This window comes from Dryobates pubescens, chromosome Z, assembly GCF_014839835.1.
Source record: "Dryobates pubescens isolate bDryPub1 chromosome Z, bDryPub1.pri, whole genome shotgun sequence".
NCBI classification, from domain to species: Eukaryota; Metazoa; Chordata; class Aves; order Piciformes; family Picidae; genus Dryobates; species Dryobates pubescens.
Genome location: NC_071657.1, coordinates 27,335,103 through 27,350,895, shown reverse-complemented (window position 1 = coordinate 27,350,895; position 15,793 = coordinate 27,335,103). Strand labels below are relative to the sequence as shown.

General features: G+C 40.3%; 1 protein-coding gene across 4 annotated transcripts in view; it reads right to left on the bottom strand.

Moving 5' to 3' along the window:
* The window catches only part of NTRK2 (neurotrophic receptor tyrosine kinase 2), a 222,050-nt gene that overhangs the window by 58,210 nt on the left and 148,047 nt on the right, over window positions 1-15,793 (bottom strand). The window contains exon 13 of one of the 4 annotated variants that reach the window (XM_054178961.1): window positions 5,107-6,129. The exons of 2 other annotated variants lie outside the window; for them this stretch is intronic. In XM_054178961.1, the coding sequence (XP_054034936.1) occupies window positions 6,128-6,129 (2 nt within the window). In that variant the 3' untranslated portion in view covers window positions 5,107-6,127. Of the gene's footprint in view, window positions 1-5,106; window positions 6,130-6,512; window positions 7,071-15,793 lie in introns of those variants that run through there. One more of the 4 variants, XM_054178960.1, reaches the window with a different exon arrangement.

The following is a 15,793-nucleotide window of genomic DNA, read 5'->3' as shown; positions in this document are numbered from 1 at the left end:
TTTTGATATAAAGGAGAACAAAAGGGGTTTACTGGTGGCTGTATCAAAAGTAAATGAAGTTTTCCAGCCCTTGATGGAATAAACCACGTGCTTAGCTCACAGTCTCAAATTCTATCCCCTTATATAAAAGTTAAGCACATAATTAAGTTTTACCTTTTACTAAACTATTTTACTAAAAGTTAGCATAGCCATGTTAGATCTGCCATGTTAGATGGGTGGGTTTGCCCTGGGTAGGTTTGCCTTGCTGCAGCTCTTTGTGCATGGAAAGAAACGAGAACAACAAAGAAAACATCATAGCAGCATGACAGAACCCAGTCTTTTATATATCACTTTTAAGTGTATTAATTACCCTTTTCCTAATAAATTTTGTCGTCCTTCAGAGGACCTTTTAGAGTTCTATCAGACTGCAGCACACTGTGTGTGGCTTTCCACAGGGAAAGCTGAATCTAATGCATGACTATATTTTGCTTTCCTTAAGACAACTGAGGTAAACTCTTCCCCTAGATGAAAGTTCAGTCTCTGCCAGTTCTCTAAGTGCACATGGTTAAGGCTTTGCTGCTACATGGGTAGCTGCCCCTGTGCTTCTGTGTGTACTGCCTCCTTTCCTAGATTTTGCTCTAAGTGACCTTTAAAAGCAGAGAAAAGTTCTGCTTTTGGTTATTTCACAGAAGAACCCACAAAAGACAAATAAAAACATTGGTCATTGCAAACAATCAAAAGAGGAAACATTCCTAGCCCTTTGATCAGGTACCTGGATTATCCACTGAGAAACAAACTCAGCAAGAAGGAGAAAAAACATGTCTTAATTCCCCCTGTACACTGAATGGGAAAGAACCTCAGCCCTCCGAGGACGTAGGAGTTAGCACTAACCACGGTAGCCCCCCAAAGCCCCATGCAACAGGAGAGATGAGCAAAAACATCACAAAAGCTGAAGGGACCTGGAAAAGAGTTATTTCTTTCTACAGATGTGCTGCCAGTCAGCATTTTTACATCATTCTGTGGTGAGGCATTTGTCACTCTGCTTCTGTTTCACTAACAGGCTGCCACACCTCTTTGCTAGGACAGACCACCTGAAGAGGCAGATGTCCCCATATGGCATTTTCCCCTTGGTCCCTGTTAAAATTTCAGAATGTCAGCTGTAACTGGCAGTATATGCATGCAAGGTACACCCAGAAAAATTCATTCTTTACTTCTTGGCTGTCACAGATACCTCTACAGCAGCCACAAAACAGTCAGAAGATTACAAGATAGTACTAGCCTCAAACGAAAGTCCAGTTCGTTCTCATTTAGAGATTATCCAAATAAAGTCACAAAGGATTTGCAAGACAATGTGCTGAGGGTTTGTCAACATCAGATCCTAAACAACTGAAAACAATAAAATTGAGTTTTCTTTTGTCTTGTTGCACATGCACTGGAAAAAATTCTCTGTTTCCACATGAAGGTACCACATGCTTCATTTTTCAAGCTTAAAAATCTCTGCTTATAGTAGATGACACATGAACTCCTCTGCCTACCTGGTTCTTCAGTCCTGCATCTTCCAAAGGACTAAGACCATAACACATGTGTTTGCTGTATGATAGCAACACAAATTATTCTGTGTGTAAATATCGTAAGGTTCCTACAGACTGGGTGACTTCTCATAATTCTGCATGGTCTGACAACCTCCCCAAATCCTAGGGAGAGATGGAAATGAGACTCTGTCATGCCCCCTGCATTGAGCTTTGCTTCAGAAAATGGTGGTGCTCCCACCTGGAACTGCTCTGTACTACATCTCTAAACTACAGCCCGGAAGGTTTTGAGAACACTGCAAGTCCTGTAAAGTCTATTCTAATGTTCTATTGTCTATTCTAATAGTCCTGATCGAAAACTGAACCTGCCCCATGGATACAGTGAGAAAAGAAAAGCTGTGGTTTGACAATGGGAATAGTAGAACTTTCCCAGATCTTGTTCCTTGCATAAAATGTCATGTATTTTCTCTTCTCCCCTCCAGGATCAGCATGTTATTTTCATGTAACATGAAAACTAACATACCTAGTTAACAGATTTAGCATACAATATGAGAAATCTCCTTCCACTTACTTGAGCTCTGGACTGTATAAGGAGTCTTCCTTCTTTGCTAAAACAAGTTTGGTGAGGGAGTAAAAGTCACAACTACAGACAGCCCCTTTCAGTCAATCTGCATGACATACAGGTGAGGGTCACTTTCCCTTGTGGTGGATGAGAGGCAATGCCATGCTCTGTACACCCCCATGGCTGCAGACAGCTAGACACTAAGTCATGCAGACAGTACATAGCTCATCTGTCCAGCCAGTAAGTACAAACAGATGTAGGTTTGAAGTAGAAGCAGAGTGTGCCTTGGTTCCACCACAGACAACCACCACAGGTTGGTTTCTCAGCAAAGTTCCCTTCAGACATCTCTTTAAATAAGGACTTCATAAATTTTCACTGTCACATATAAATCCCCCCCACATATAAAAGAAACTTTAGAGAAAGAGAATGAACACAGATACACTAATCAAGCATTAATTACATATGTCAGCAGCTAATGAAAAACAAAGTCCTGTACTGCTTTGTAACAACAGTTTTGCACAGGCTCCACTGTGATAATGAACTGTTAGAACCCCATCTACAACAGTGACAACACAACCAACCACTGAATGGGATCTTTTAAAGCTGGGGCTCACAAAAACGTTAAGGACAAATACAGTCTCTGCCAAAATGCTTTCAGTACCTAAAAGCATCTTGGTTCAGACTTGATAATTACAGTTGCTGAGCCAACCAGCTGTCACTAAGGAACCGGAGCTGCCCAAGTGAGGCAAGATGATTTATCACACAATAAGGAACCCAGTTACAGCCTTCTGAGGCATGGAAGTGAAAGACAGAAAGAGGGAAGGGAAGGAGGGTAGGGGGGGGAAATAAAAAGAAAATAAAAGTGGAAAAAAAAAGAGAAGAAAAAAAAAAGAAGAAAAAAAAAAGAGGAGGAAAGGGAAGAAGAAAGAGCTTTGAACATTTTGTTCCTGTTAGTTTCCAAGAAAGAGGAAAATGCCAGGCATGATCCAGTTGGAAGGATGCCCTCCCACAGCCCCAGCATTGCTGGAGAAGTGGCCACTGGGCAGATACCAGAGACATGTCTTTCCCAAAACACACAGACTCAGTCTTTGCCAAGACATGAACTCTTGCTGATGGCAGCACACACACACAGCAGGGCAAACAAGAAGAAGAACTGCAGAGATGGCTGAATGAACTTTATTCAGAGTCTGACATACGATGTCAGTATAATGAACATGACTTAAAGAAGAATGTTACACTCATAAGCAGACTGAGTTGGCAACTCTCACCAATTAGTACCGATTAATTTTATGGTGCTACCTAGTTCACATGTATGATATTCTGTAAAGGCTTAATAGATGTCATCATAAATCATAGTCACCTTTCTCCCCTGCTCCCTTCATATTTGGAAAGTACTTAGAGTTGAATCTTCTTTAATAATTGTTTTAGACTGAAATGAATGCAAATGTTCTGTCAGTCTCTGCAAGAAACCAAAAATGCATGGACCAGAAAAGTTCTCCTCTTTCCTAGCATCTATATGGCTGTTGCTTGTAAAAAGCAACACTGTTGTGTGCCAACTACTGTACACCATGATTTTTACAGAAACTGTAGTCTGCACAGAACAAAGACAGGCAAAATGTAGGGGTTTTCTCCCTTTCCTTCTGGAGTTCAAGGTCTCTTCCAGCACAATAAATACCAGCTGCCTAAACGCTCATGTACTTGGAAATAATTTTTGGCAGCAGTAATCAACACAAATGCTGCTACATTTGTTAAACTGTAATAGCAGAATGCTCCATGTGCTTATCAGTAAAGAAAATATTAAAAATTGCCATCATTTTCATTGTTGTAACTGAAACAGCTGGATTTTTGTCTCAAATTTCTCAGAAGTGGCACTTGTAGAGAAAGAAGCGGGTGTTGCTTGTTGATATGCATGCCATCTGCACTTAACTAAAATATTGAGGTACACAAAGCATTACTGTTAGCCATACAGACAAGATGTCAACAGGGTACATTATTAACAAACCACTTTACAAGGAGTGTTGATTAACTGCTGCCTCCTGCAAGACCACCAGCAGGAGAGCAAGTACAGACCTGCTTTTAGCCAGGAATTACAGGAGCTGCTGGGCTGCTTTCCCTTTGGGTACTCCAACATCCACAAGATGGTCCTTAGGCAATTTCCAGGACTCTGCTTCTAGTCTGCCCTTCTTGTCAGAATGTTAAGGAGACACAGAAGGGTTGGAAGCTAACATAATTACTTATCCACCAATTTCAAGATTTATCGACTAGGTTTTCCAGTGTTTTCCAAGTCCAACTCTCAACTAACTTCCAGGCCAGTGTGCTGCTTTCACTATTGCTTCTCTCACATTTATTCTTGTAACATTTTCTTCAGTAGGAGAATGGTCATTCAGCCACATGTTTCAAGAATATAACAGGCTCTAACTGTAAAAATACCCCTACTAATTTGCATTTTTCCTCACAGAGAAACTTCAGAGAGGCAACATCGTTTGCTTCTGAAACCCAAACGCATAGAGATGAAAAGGTATTTATCATCAGTGCTTTGGCAAACAACTTTTACAAGGCTTCTGTTGAGTGCATAACTTTATCATTGCTTCCCCCATCTAGAAAATAAGGTCAGAAATGTGTAACTAGCTGGTTCAGAATAGTGAGGGTTTTTTTACCAAAAAAAAAAAAATTACTTTCTTTTTGGACAGTGTCATGAAATTACAAAGTGAAAGTTTTGTGTTCACCGAAGTTCTTATTTGGTGCATTTTGAAAACAATGGCACAAAGTCATTCCTGCCATCACTGTCTTGATTTCAAAATATCAAGTGGAAACTCTTCAGATATGGATTTGGCTGCAGTGAATATTTTCTTTTATTTTCACAGGTTCTGGCCTCCTTGAAGTTTAAGTGCATTGTAACGCAGTAAAAAATAAAAGCAACTGGAAAGAGGGAAAAAATGCATTCACAAAAAAAGACTTTGTAACAATGTTTCTATTGAATTGCCTTCAATTATATTTTGTACACCGTTAAGCTAATCTGGCCCTCACAACATGTAAACTGGGAAACTCAGCAGAGTCCTTCTAGATTAACAGTCACAAAGAGAAGCTGCTGAAGAAAGCAGTTAAGAAGCCTATAGCATCCCCTAATTTAAGACACACACACACAGAAAGACTTGACATGGAACAAGAGAAAATGTGAGGTCTGCTTCATAGCTAAGTGACCTAATTCTTTACTTATTCCACTCCGTATGTTGTTTACAGTCTCTTATGCACCATCCTGCATAAAAATAAACAAGAATTAACAAACCAGCACTTCAAAACTATTTGCTGTAGCTCTCTTTCCACACCTTCATAAATGTAAACAAAAAAAGATTTCTGAACAGGAGCTACCAGAATGATTTTCCTTCATATAGTGCCAAGCAGGCATTTGAAAAGCCAATTGTGGATATGGGGAAATGATGAATTGCATCATAGTGAGGGCTATTCCAGCTAAGCATAAGAGCATCATCATTTGGAAAAATCTCTTCCCAACTATTTTTAAAGATATTTTTGCCTGTAATTAACCAAGTTGAAAGCTTGCTACAGTAGCTAGGAACAAGTGGTTCCAGAATGTGTACTATTCCTGCTACTGCACAAAAAGTACTGTGCTTCCACATACAAACCCTGCTGAAAGCCCTAGTTAAGGACAGCAGTAATGACTCCTGCTCCAGTACAGTGTTTCTAGTTCAAGCCAAGCTCTGTAGGAGACTGATACAACTTCCCCAAAACAGACTAGTCACTGACATAGAGGGGAACCTTAAACAGGGAGTCTCACAGAAATTAGGTACACCTTGCCTCAGAAATACCTCAGAAACTGGACAGGTTGTGGGCTTGAATGAAAAGACAGTACATATACATCAAATGTGCTATATGCTGCAGCTTTCCAACCAGTAATTCACATCTGCAGACATATAGGAGAGGAGGATCATCCGGATCATCCACACCATGGATTTTATTGTCTCCAGTGAGAAGTGAACTGCTGATGGGCTTGAGAAAGGACACAAGGCAGAGATCATATATGGGCAGGGTGCAGTATAAACTCTGAAAAAAAGAAAAGGAAGATGACTAAACTGGTGTTGTTCAAAAGAAAAGTAATCTCCAACCTGAGTTTACTAGTAGTGCTAATCATATTTTCTCCTATTTCTAGCTTAGGCATTTTAGGTCTTGTTAATATACACTTCTTTATCCTGAACAGCCTGTTACTGCTGCCCAGGAACAAGCTAAACATCTGCCCTGCACAGAGTTCAAAAAAAGATTTTCATAAAGCATTTTAATTAAATGCAAAGTAAAAATTTGTCCATATCCAAACCAACATCACAGCCACTTGTTTCTGCACAGTGATTTTTTTGTTTGTTTGCTTGGTTGGTTTTTTTGTTACACTAAACAATCATGCTTGGAAAAAAACACAGAAACTTTTGCTAGCTTATTTATAACTGCTTCTTAGTAACTGAACTTTATTTTGATGCTATATATTGCACAGCTGCCAGCCTGTTGAAAATATTTCTGCATCCCATTTGGTTAGTTATCCCACAATTTCAAATGCATGTGATCTCTTATGGAGGTTTGCAGATGTAGTTCCCTCACCCTCCCCAGCTCTAGCATGACAATGCATGCCAGAACACAGGCTCTGGCACAGGCTTTGGAGGCGGATGTGGAAAGGTTAACACAATTTTGCAATAAATTCATTATGATCAAGCAGTACCAGTTAAAGCAATCACTCTCCTGGCCAAAGAATTAAGTGAGGAAAAGGAAAAAAAAAAAAAAAATCAAAACCCCAAGTCTTCACTTTTCAGATGTCCTGTTACATCAAAGCACAAGGTTGCAACAAGCTGAGAAAGTGTAATGTGCTTCAACGTCTTTTTCAGTTGCTATGGTAGTTTCTTATGGAAAATTCCTTGTTCTGCGTGATGTTTTTCCTGCCTCATTTGGGATGGCAGAACCGTTCCTTGTGTCACCTGAGAAACCGGGCTGTCAGTTTCCACCTATTGGTGAGAAAGAAACTCATCAGCAGCAGAACTAAATGGAAAATTCCTTGGGTAGAAGTTTCTGCGCTGGAGGCCAACATGACACCAGGGAGGATGGACAGATAGGTCAGAGGCTGAGGGGGCCATGCAGAATGTCTGGTTTCCACCTCATGGTCATTTACAGATTTTCTCTGTGATCTGGGGCAAGAGATTTAATCCCTGGGACTCTCAGTTTACTCAGGCCAGGCAGTGAAGCACCCTTCCCCCATTCTTCACTCTGTGTGTGAAGCCCCGGGTCTTTAACCTGCCCACAGGCCAAACAAGGAGCTTCAGGTTTCAGGAGCAAGGCCATAGCCAAAAAAGCTTTTCAGGCAGGGGTTGTTATCAGCGGTGGAGTCCCACAACACAGTGGGTTTGCACAGCGAGCTCTTGTTTGGAACTTGGGGCTCTGAAATAATAAATAACTATACTGTTCTCTGCACTGACAGGAAAATATCAACACAAACAGGGAAAGAACTCCAGTTTTACTGTACAGCCAAGCAGGAAAAAAAAAAAAAAAGGCTTTTACTGGAGATCTGCAATATATTTTCTGCATAGATGATACCAAAAAAATGCTAGAAGTACAGTATAAAAATGGTATTACAGCATCACACAAGTGATGCAAAGCAATCAGGGATAATACCTTCTTGTTAGAGGAATTTCATTTACAGAGTACTTGGAAGTAATCCGATTTTAATGTGACATTTTTCCTGCTGGAATGTTTTTCCTTCCAATCAAAAAACTAATTAGATTCCACCACTTTTGAGTCATGACAAAATCAAAGCATATTTTAGAAAATGAAGAAAGAAAATGTATTAACATTTTAACACAGTTGGATACCTGCCGTGCTTCCGAATCACGAAATTCCCATGGGTTCCCTATGGTGACAAGAAGAGCTTTTGACCTCTCTGAGGAATGGACTTTGAAAATAATAAATGTGTAAGTGCTTGAAAAGAGACTCCTTTAGTAAAGTCTACCATGAGAATGAAGAACACATTCAAGATGCGACAATGCAACTGCACTCCATGGGACAAATTTTCTGTTGGTGCCAACTGTTAAAGCTCCATTGACTTCAGTGGAGTTTCACCCTTTAATTCAAGGTTTGTGCTTTGTGGATATCATTTGCAGTTTACATAAAACTCCTGTTGTATTTTAGAGTCACTCCCCTTACCAGATAATTTCAACAAGAAAATTAATGGAAAAAGGCATGGGAATGAAAGAAAATGTGTCAAATATTAACTGAGCACAAGTTAGGACATTCAAAATTTTGATTCCTATAGCATCGATTTCAGCATAAAGCTGATTGAAAAATTGGACTGGCTGTTTATGATGTAAAATAGAATTTCAAAGATGTGGCAGCAGGGAACTGTGATTTTGAGTTACCTTTGGGCCCTCTCAAACAATCAAAGTGAAGAAAAAAAAAATGTAACCTACACAAAATACACACAAAATCTTACCCATAATTTGAAACATTTGCCCAAACGTTTCAAATACTAATTTATTTTACTTAAGGTGCACATTTTTTTCCATTTTAATTTGAAACTTGAGACAAAATTGGATTGAATGCCCTCTGCTTTAACTCATATTCTGATTTTAAAGCAGAAAATAATGTTGGAAGTCTGAAATCTCCCACAAGAGGAAAATTCTATTTTTGAACAGCTTTACTTCTGCATATTAAAATCTCAGCTTTTACCCTGAAAATTTGGAGGGGGAGGAGGTTTTACTGGAGATGGAATAATCCAGTAAAGGCTGCATTATTCTGGTTGTACAAGGTGGCAAAGGCACTAAGACCTTCCACTCTCACTTTCCAATATGGTGGGAAAACCTCTCTTTCACGGAATCACATCTTTCAAATGAAGAACTGGATTCCAATCTTATACAGAAGTCTGTGCAGGATCCCTGCCCATTAGTACACTGCTCCACTGATCATCTTCCTCATTCTCACGCAGAGGCTATCAAATTTTATTCCTAAGAAATTTATCCAGTAAAAATCAAGTGCATGTGGAAAGAATGAGGAAAATGGAAGTTAAAACTTGGCTTTGAGCATGGCAAAGTTGTAAGGGAGATTTAATAAAGTTATGCAAGTTTGAACCCAAACCCCAGAGTTTAATATAATTGGCTTTTGACAAACTTTACATGTTGATCTGAATGCTATGAGTTAAAAGTAATTGCTTAGTGAATCTCTCCTACATTTAATAAAATAGTAATCACTCAAAGAAGGATTCTTCAATTTAGTTCCCATTTCACTGCAAACTCATCAATGTATAAAACCTTTTGAAGACCTGAAGTTTTGTGTACAAGCAGTGTTTTTGTGCAAGAACCCACAATTTGGATTATGATGGGCCATCTCATCTTCAGTAAGGTTCCTGCTTTATGTCAATATTATTAATATAAAGAAAATCCACAGAATGGCTCCTCTGCTTTTCAGCAACCAATGAAAATAATCTCTCTTAACCAGTCCTTTTGACAATCACAAGCATTGTCACTACATTTCCTGTATGTCAGGACCCTTCCTCCTCATATCTCCAGCAGCACATCTAGTAATTGAGGTCTGGAGGTGGAGAGCATGGATAGAAACAGAAATAAATGGTGACCCAGAAGAGGATCTTCAGGTATCTTATACTCTATTGATCCTTTCACACTGCCCAAAAAGAGTCAAGACATTTTATAATTATGGCTATAATGACATGGCATCAATGAATTCAAGATGACTTCCTTACTGAAAAGCTGAAGAAGCAACAAACATCCATTTAAAATCTATAAAGTCAAATCAACAAAAAAGTTAAAGCTGCAGATACAAGGCCCTGCCGTGCCAAGCTCTTCCATGAGGCTCCACATAAGTGTGGATTAAATGCCCTTTCCAATCCCACCTGGATACTGAATTAATTGGCTTTTATGATGAAATGCAGGAAAGAGGGGAAATTAGATGAACACACTGGCCTAGTAAAAGCAGATTTAAAAGACTCCTTAATCAAATACTGCTGATTTCAACAAGTCAATTAATGTATCAGAAGCAAAGCTTATCTGCCCAAATCTTTTTGCTCCCTACGTCAAAATCCTGAAGTCAGGGAGGGCAAAACCTAGATAGTGACTATTATTGCTTGAACTTTGGAGTAGTACAGCTGCAAAATATTGGCTTAAATGATCAACAATCCTACCCTTTTTTCTTTCTTATATGTCCTTTTCCCTCCTCCACCCTGTGCTTCCTTTTCTTTGTCTGGGAAAGGAAGATTTGTACACCTCACTGTTTCACAGAGTGCCACTTCTTACTAGAGCCCTCTGCTTAGTGCTTGGATATGTGCAAGTTGCAGGCTTCTGTATTTTTCTTTCCCAGTTTCCCAGTTGTCTGAACAAGATATATCTGCTTCATCTTTGTGATGTTGGTTCAATTTAGTTAGCAATTGTGTCTCAGAGTTTGTATTTATGATGCCATATCTAGAACAGTGTCACCTTTAATGTGCTAGCTGGCTTAAACAACACCAAGAGATAATGAGCATTTTCTCCAAGTTTGTTACACAGGAGGTCTTCATTGTAGCAAAGCCTGGGGACACACAGTGAATTCTGTGCATATGGAGCAGCTGCCTGTTAAAGGTATCACTCAAAATGTTAAGGAGTCTGCATTGTCTTCCCTTTGCTCTGCAGTCTTTGCTATAAAACAGTATCACTTTAAGATACTGAAAAGACTCATATACTTCATATTGTTTGCATTCATGGATATGGTGTACATTTCATAAGTCTTTACACTTTTTTCCCCTGGTGTTTTTTCTACCACCTCTCACCAGGTTGAAAGGGTAGGGTGATGAAAATTTTGTCCCTATGAATCAAACCCTCACCTTCTATGGATCAGACTGAGCACTAGCTGCCTGGAAATGCAATTTTATTTACAACCATTCTACAGCCTGCACAACTTAAACAACACCACTCTCCAAGAACCTCAATAATCCAAGTGTAGCAGAGTGCAGAAATGCTTAGCTTGTACAGTATTAAATGTCTCATTAGTTTACTTGAGAGCAACAACCCAAAACTAATTTCAAATACACTCATGTCAGAGACAATGAAGCTTGTCACAGATTAGGTTAAAAAAAACCTTGTTCTGTCACAGAGTCTGAGATACAAAGAAAACAGTGCTTGCTGGCTTTGGCTTGAACATCGTCAAATATGGTTTGTTCTGTGGCCACCTTAGCCTGATTACCCAGAGAGTTCACATGCCATGCAAAACCTCAACTCTTTCTCAGCACTAATACTGCTTCTGAGGATGTGCCAGAACAAAGCAGCAGTGAGAATGATGGCCAGCTTCTGAGCACAGAGGGTATACATGCAAGCTAGTAAACTGGTATTTCATTGTCTTATTTGAGATCTGGGAAAGATTTTAAACCACCATTTCCACCTTTTCTTAGACTGCATTTCCAATTACCCTTCTTTCTTGAAAACTAAAACTCCTGCATTGAGAGATGTTTCTGCAGCATCTTTGTTCTTAAGCACTTCTTAGAATTCTGTCTGTCTCTCTGACAAGGATACCTAAAAATGTCCTCTGTAAGAAAAGAGAAGTTCAGGAGACTATTCTGACACTACCTTTGCTGCCGTATTTCTTTATCAAAGGGCAGAGTCTAGTTTTTCAGCTATTTAACTGTCTTGCAGCATGATCTTCAGCTGCAGTCATGGAAGAATCAAAGCTTCAGGGAGCTAGCTCTTCAAATAATTTTGCTAACCAATAGAGTGGATTTTTACATGTATGCTTATATACAGCACACCCATAGAGAAAGCATTACAAAATGTTTCCTAAAGCCTTTTATGGACATTTGGATTGGATGAATGGTCTGACAAAGCCAAAGACTCATTGTAGCTGGGCACAGCCTTTTAGAGATGATGAAAATTAAATACTGAACAGTCAGGCAAAGAGTCCATCCCAAGGCTAGACTAAACAAAAACAAATTCCAGGATTTTTCTGTACGCTTTCTCTTCAGTATTAAGACAATAATGCTTTCCTGTTCTTTTCCAATACAAAGTGCTCTAGATATTTCTGTGTACATATTCCATCAAAAGATGCAAGCTGTAAAGCTGAGATTGCAAAGCTCTCTTCTGTGGGAGGAATGAACACCCATGTGTTTTGTTCTGTCTTGAAATCACTGTATGTTTCCATCAAGAAAATTCACCAGTCCAAGATAAAACTCTTACCAGTTTGTTTAATGCTATTTACCGCAGTCCTGTTTCAAATGTGGAGGTCAAACTTGAAACACACAGAGACTGATAGGCTGGAAAGACTCATGTTAATTAAACTGGGAAATCAGTTCTGGATTGGGCCTCTAGAGGAAAGCTATCACTTAAGTAGAAGTTGATTTTTTTCTCATATTCCTTATTTCTGAAAGATATATTTTCTTCTGCACTGTGTTTATTCTGCAGTGTGTTACTGTTTCAGGGTTTTCCAAAATGCTGCCATTACAAAAGGCAAAAATTTGTAACCTTTAAGTGCAATACAACATTGTGATAAATGTGTTCAACCAGTTCCAGCAAGAAAATGTTCTGCATCAGTATGCATAATGCAAAAAAAACTTCAATGAGCTAGGGGAAGCGGTCACCTTCCAGTAAAATGAGGATTATTGCAAACAGTTGAATTCAGATTACCTTTCAGAAGCATCCACTGCATCTGTTAGGAAAGCAAAAGGCTTGTGCTATCCTTTCTGACAGGATAGAAAGGAACTATGTTCTCCAAGAAGGACTGTGAATTTCAAGCTTAAGTCTGTACTACTATACCACATCTTCAGGACAAGAACTGTGATTTCATGTATCTGAAACTCCACCTCACTGAAAACATGCATTTGATGTCTCTTCTTGGGGTTATGCGCAAGACTGAGATGATCCTTCCTGGGAGGTTAAGTTCAGAGCTTTTGGTCTTCATATCTGATGCTTGCTGTGGCTGGCTGTGGCATCTGAAGAGGTCCTGCTCATGAATCCAACCTCCCCAGCGGCAGCCAGAGAATTGATGCAATTTGAAGTCAAAGTACATCTGCAGTCACCCATGGGCTGCAGGAGCTCAAGGACAGTAAACTTGTCTCTGCTGGAGAAGGGTGGGGAACAGTTTCTTCTCCAGGCACACTGTCAATGCACTGGGTGTTTGGAGTCCTCAGGGCAGTACCAAAGGCTTGTCCTGGTCATTTTATTGGGTGCAGGGCATTAACCCATGGCTGATGATGCTAATACTCTTTGCCTGCCAAGACAGAAGAGCATTAGCTCTCTGCTGCAATGATTGGGGGTGCCATGAATCTTTGGCCTTTCAGGTCTTTCTGATTACTCCTCTCACAGTTCTGAGGATTTCAGACAAGACAATATAAACATGTTGCTGTTAATGTACAGGAAGTTGCTACAAGCTATACAGGGGTTATCTGCTGGTTTATTAGACAGGACTAGTTTTTAAAAACAAGATCAATCTTTGTGTCATGGAACACAAGCCAATCTCTATGTGTTGGAAGACCTGGAAGAAATATGCCCCATAAGGTTCATTAGATACTTACTTGATGAAAGCTTTCTACAGTACCAGCCATATAGCCATATTTAGGTACCAGAAAATTGACTGCCAAGATATACTACAGCAATTTGTCCGTTCCTAAACTAGGCAGACACAGTATGCAAAATAAGGTGAGAATTTACCATTAACACAGACAGGAATGGCACTACCTCATCAGTAAATTTGCAGATGACACCAAGCTAGGGACAGGTGTTGATCTGCTGGAGAGCAGAGAGGCTCTGCGGAGGGACCTCGACAGGCTGGACAGATGGGCAGAATCCAAGGGCATGAGATTTAATACATCCAAGTGCTGGGTTCTGCACACTCCACAACAACTCCGCAACAACCCCATGCAGTGCTACAGGCTGGGGTCAGAGTGCCCGGAGTGCGGCCAGGCAGAGAGGGACCTAGGGGTACTGGTCGATGGTAGGCTGAACATGAGACAGCAGTGTGCCCAGGTGGCCAGGAGAGCTAATGGCATCCTGGCCTGCATCAGGAACAGTGTGGCCAGCAGGAGCTGGGAGGTCATTCTGCCCCTGTACACTGCACTGGTTAGGCCACACCTCAAGTACTGTGTCCAGTTCTGGGCCCCTCTGTTTAGGAAGGTTGTTGACTTGCTGGAACATGTCCAGAGAAGGGCAGTGAAGCCCTGTGAGGACAGACTGAGGGAGCTGGGGTTGCTTAGCCTGGAGAGGAGGAGACTCAGGGGAGACCTTATTGCTGTCTACAACTACCTTAGGGGAGGTTGTAGACAGGTAGAGGTTGGTCTCTTCTCCCAGGCAAGCAGCACCAGAACAAGAGGACACAGTCTCAAGCTGTGCCAGGGAAGGTTTAGGCTGGAGGTTAGGAGGAAGTTCTATACAGAGAGAGGGATTGCCCATTGCAATGGGCTGCCCGAGGAGGTGGTGGAGTCACCATCACTGGAGGTGTTCAGAAGGAGACTTGATAGGGTGCTTGGTTGCATGGTTTAGTTGATTAGATGGTGTTGGATGATAGGTTGGACACGATGATCTTGAAGGTATCTTCCAACATGGTCTATTCTATTCTATTCTATTCTATTCTATTCTATTCTATTCTATTCTATTCTATTCTATTCTATTCTATTCTATTCTATCCTATCCTATCCTATTCTATTCTATTCTATTCTATTCTATTCTATTCTATTCTAATCTATTCTATTCTATTCTCTCCTGTTCCACTGGACAAATGTAATATAAATCATTTTACTCTCACCTGACAATACAGCATGTTTGTGCACCCCCCTTTGCACAAGCAAACTTCATGGACCAAAGCATCACAAGCACATGAGAACATGGACAGTTCTGGAAAGAGCAAGACTCTAATTCTACTCCATTTCTAAGTCAGAGGATGAAGGATGAGCCCATAAGCTTTTGCCTTGCACTTTATTACCCAAGATGGAGCTTTTTAAGCTTTCCCACACAGTGTTAGTCAAATGTATTTCAGTCTGGTCGCAGTCCCATTGCTATTCCAGTTTAAACAGCCTCTTGAGTGGAGATTGCAAATCAGTTGCTTTTCCTCTGATGAGGATAAAACTGGGACAGGACACCCCATGTCCAGTTGACCTGTACATGAGGTCAACTAAATAAGTCACTTATTGTTCTTTCTTTGCCAAAAGCTGAGCCTGAGGTTCTTTTGTTTTTTTTTTTTTCATTTGTTGCTCCCTCTTTCTGTTCTTCCCCACTTTGTGTGGGACACATTTCCCTTGATGAGAATTGTTTTCAGCTTTTTTGTGTGTGTGAAGGCAGCCACAGGGCCTTCCAAATTGTGAGAACCAAAAAACTGAGACCACATCCTTGAAAGACAAATCTAAACAAATCCTAAGCAACACTCAGAAGAGAGAGGAGCTGTGTGGGAAAGGCTTTACTTCAGAAAGTTTCTAACTGAGGCCATAGCTCAAAGAAGTATTCATAACAGCAGCTGAAAATTTTGCCAAATCTGTATTTTCCTCAAAATTATATATACTAGAGATTGTCTGAAGTTAGATTTGGCTTCTCACTATGCAGTCTTAGGACAAAATAACCATGTGATAGAGGCAAGCAACCCATTTTCCATTCCTGATTTCCAGTGCTGTGGAAAACAAACCAAGGTGGGAGGAGAGAAAGGAACTACCATTGTGAAGACAGCTTCACTTCACATCTCCCGAACTCCTGCTCCAGCCCTTCAGTACAATTGAGTGGCA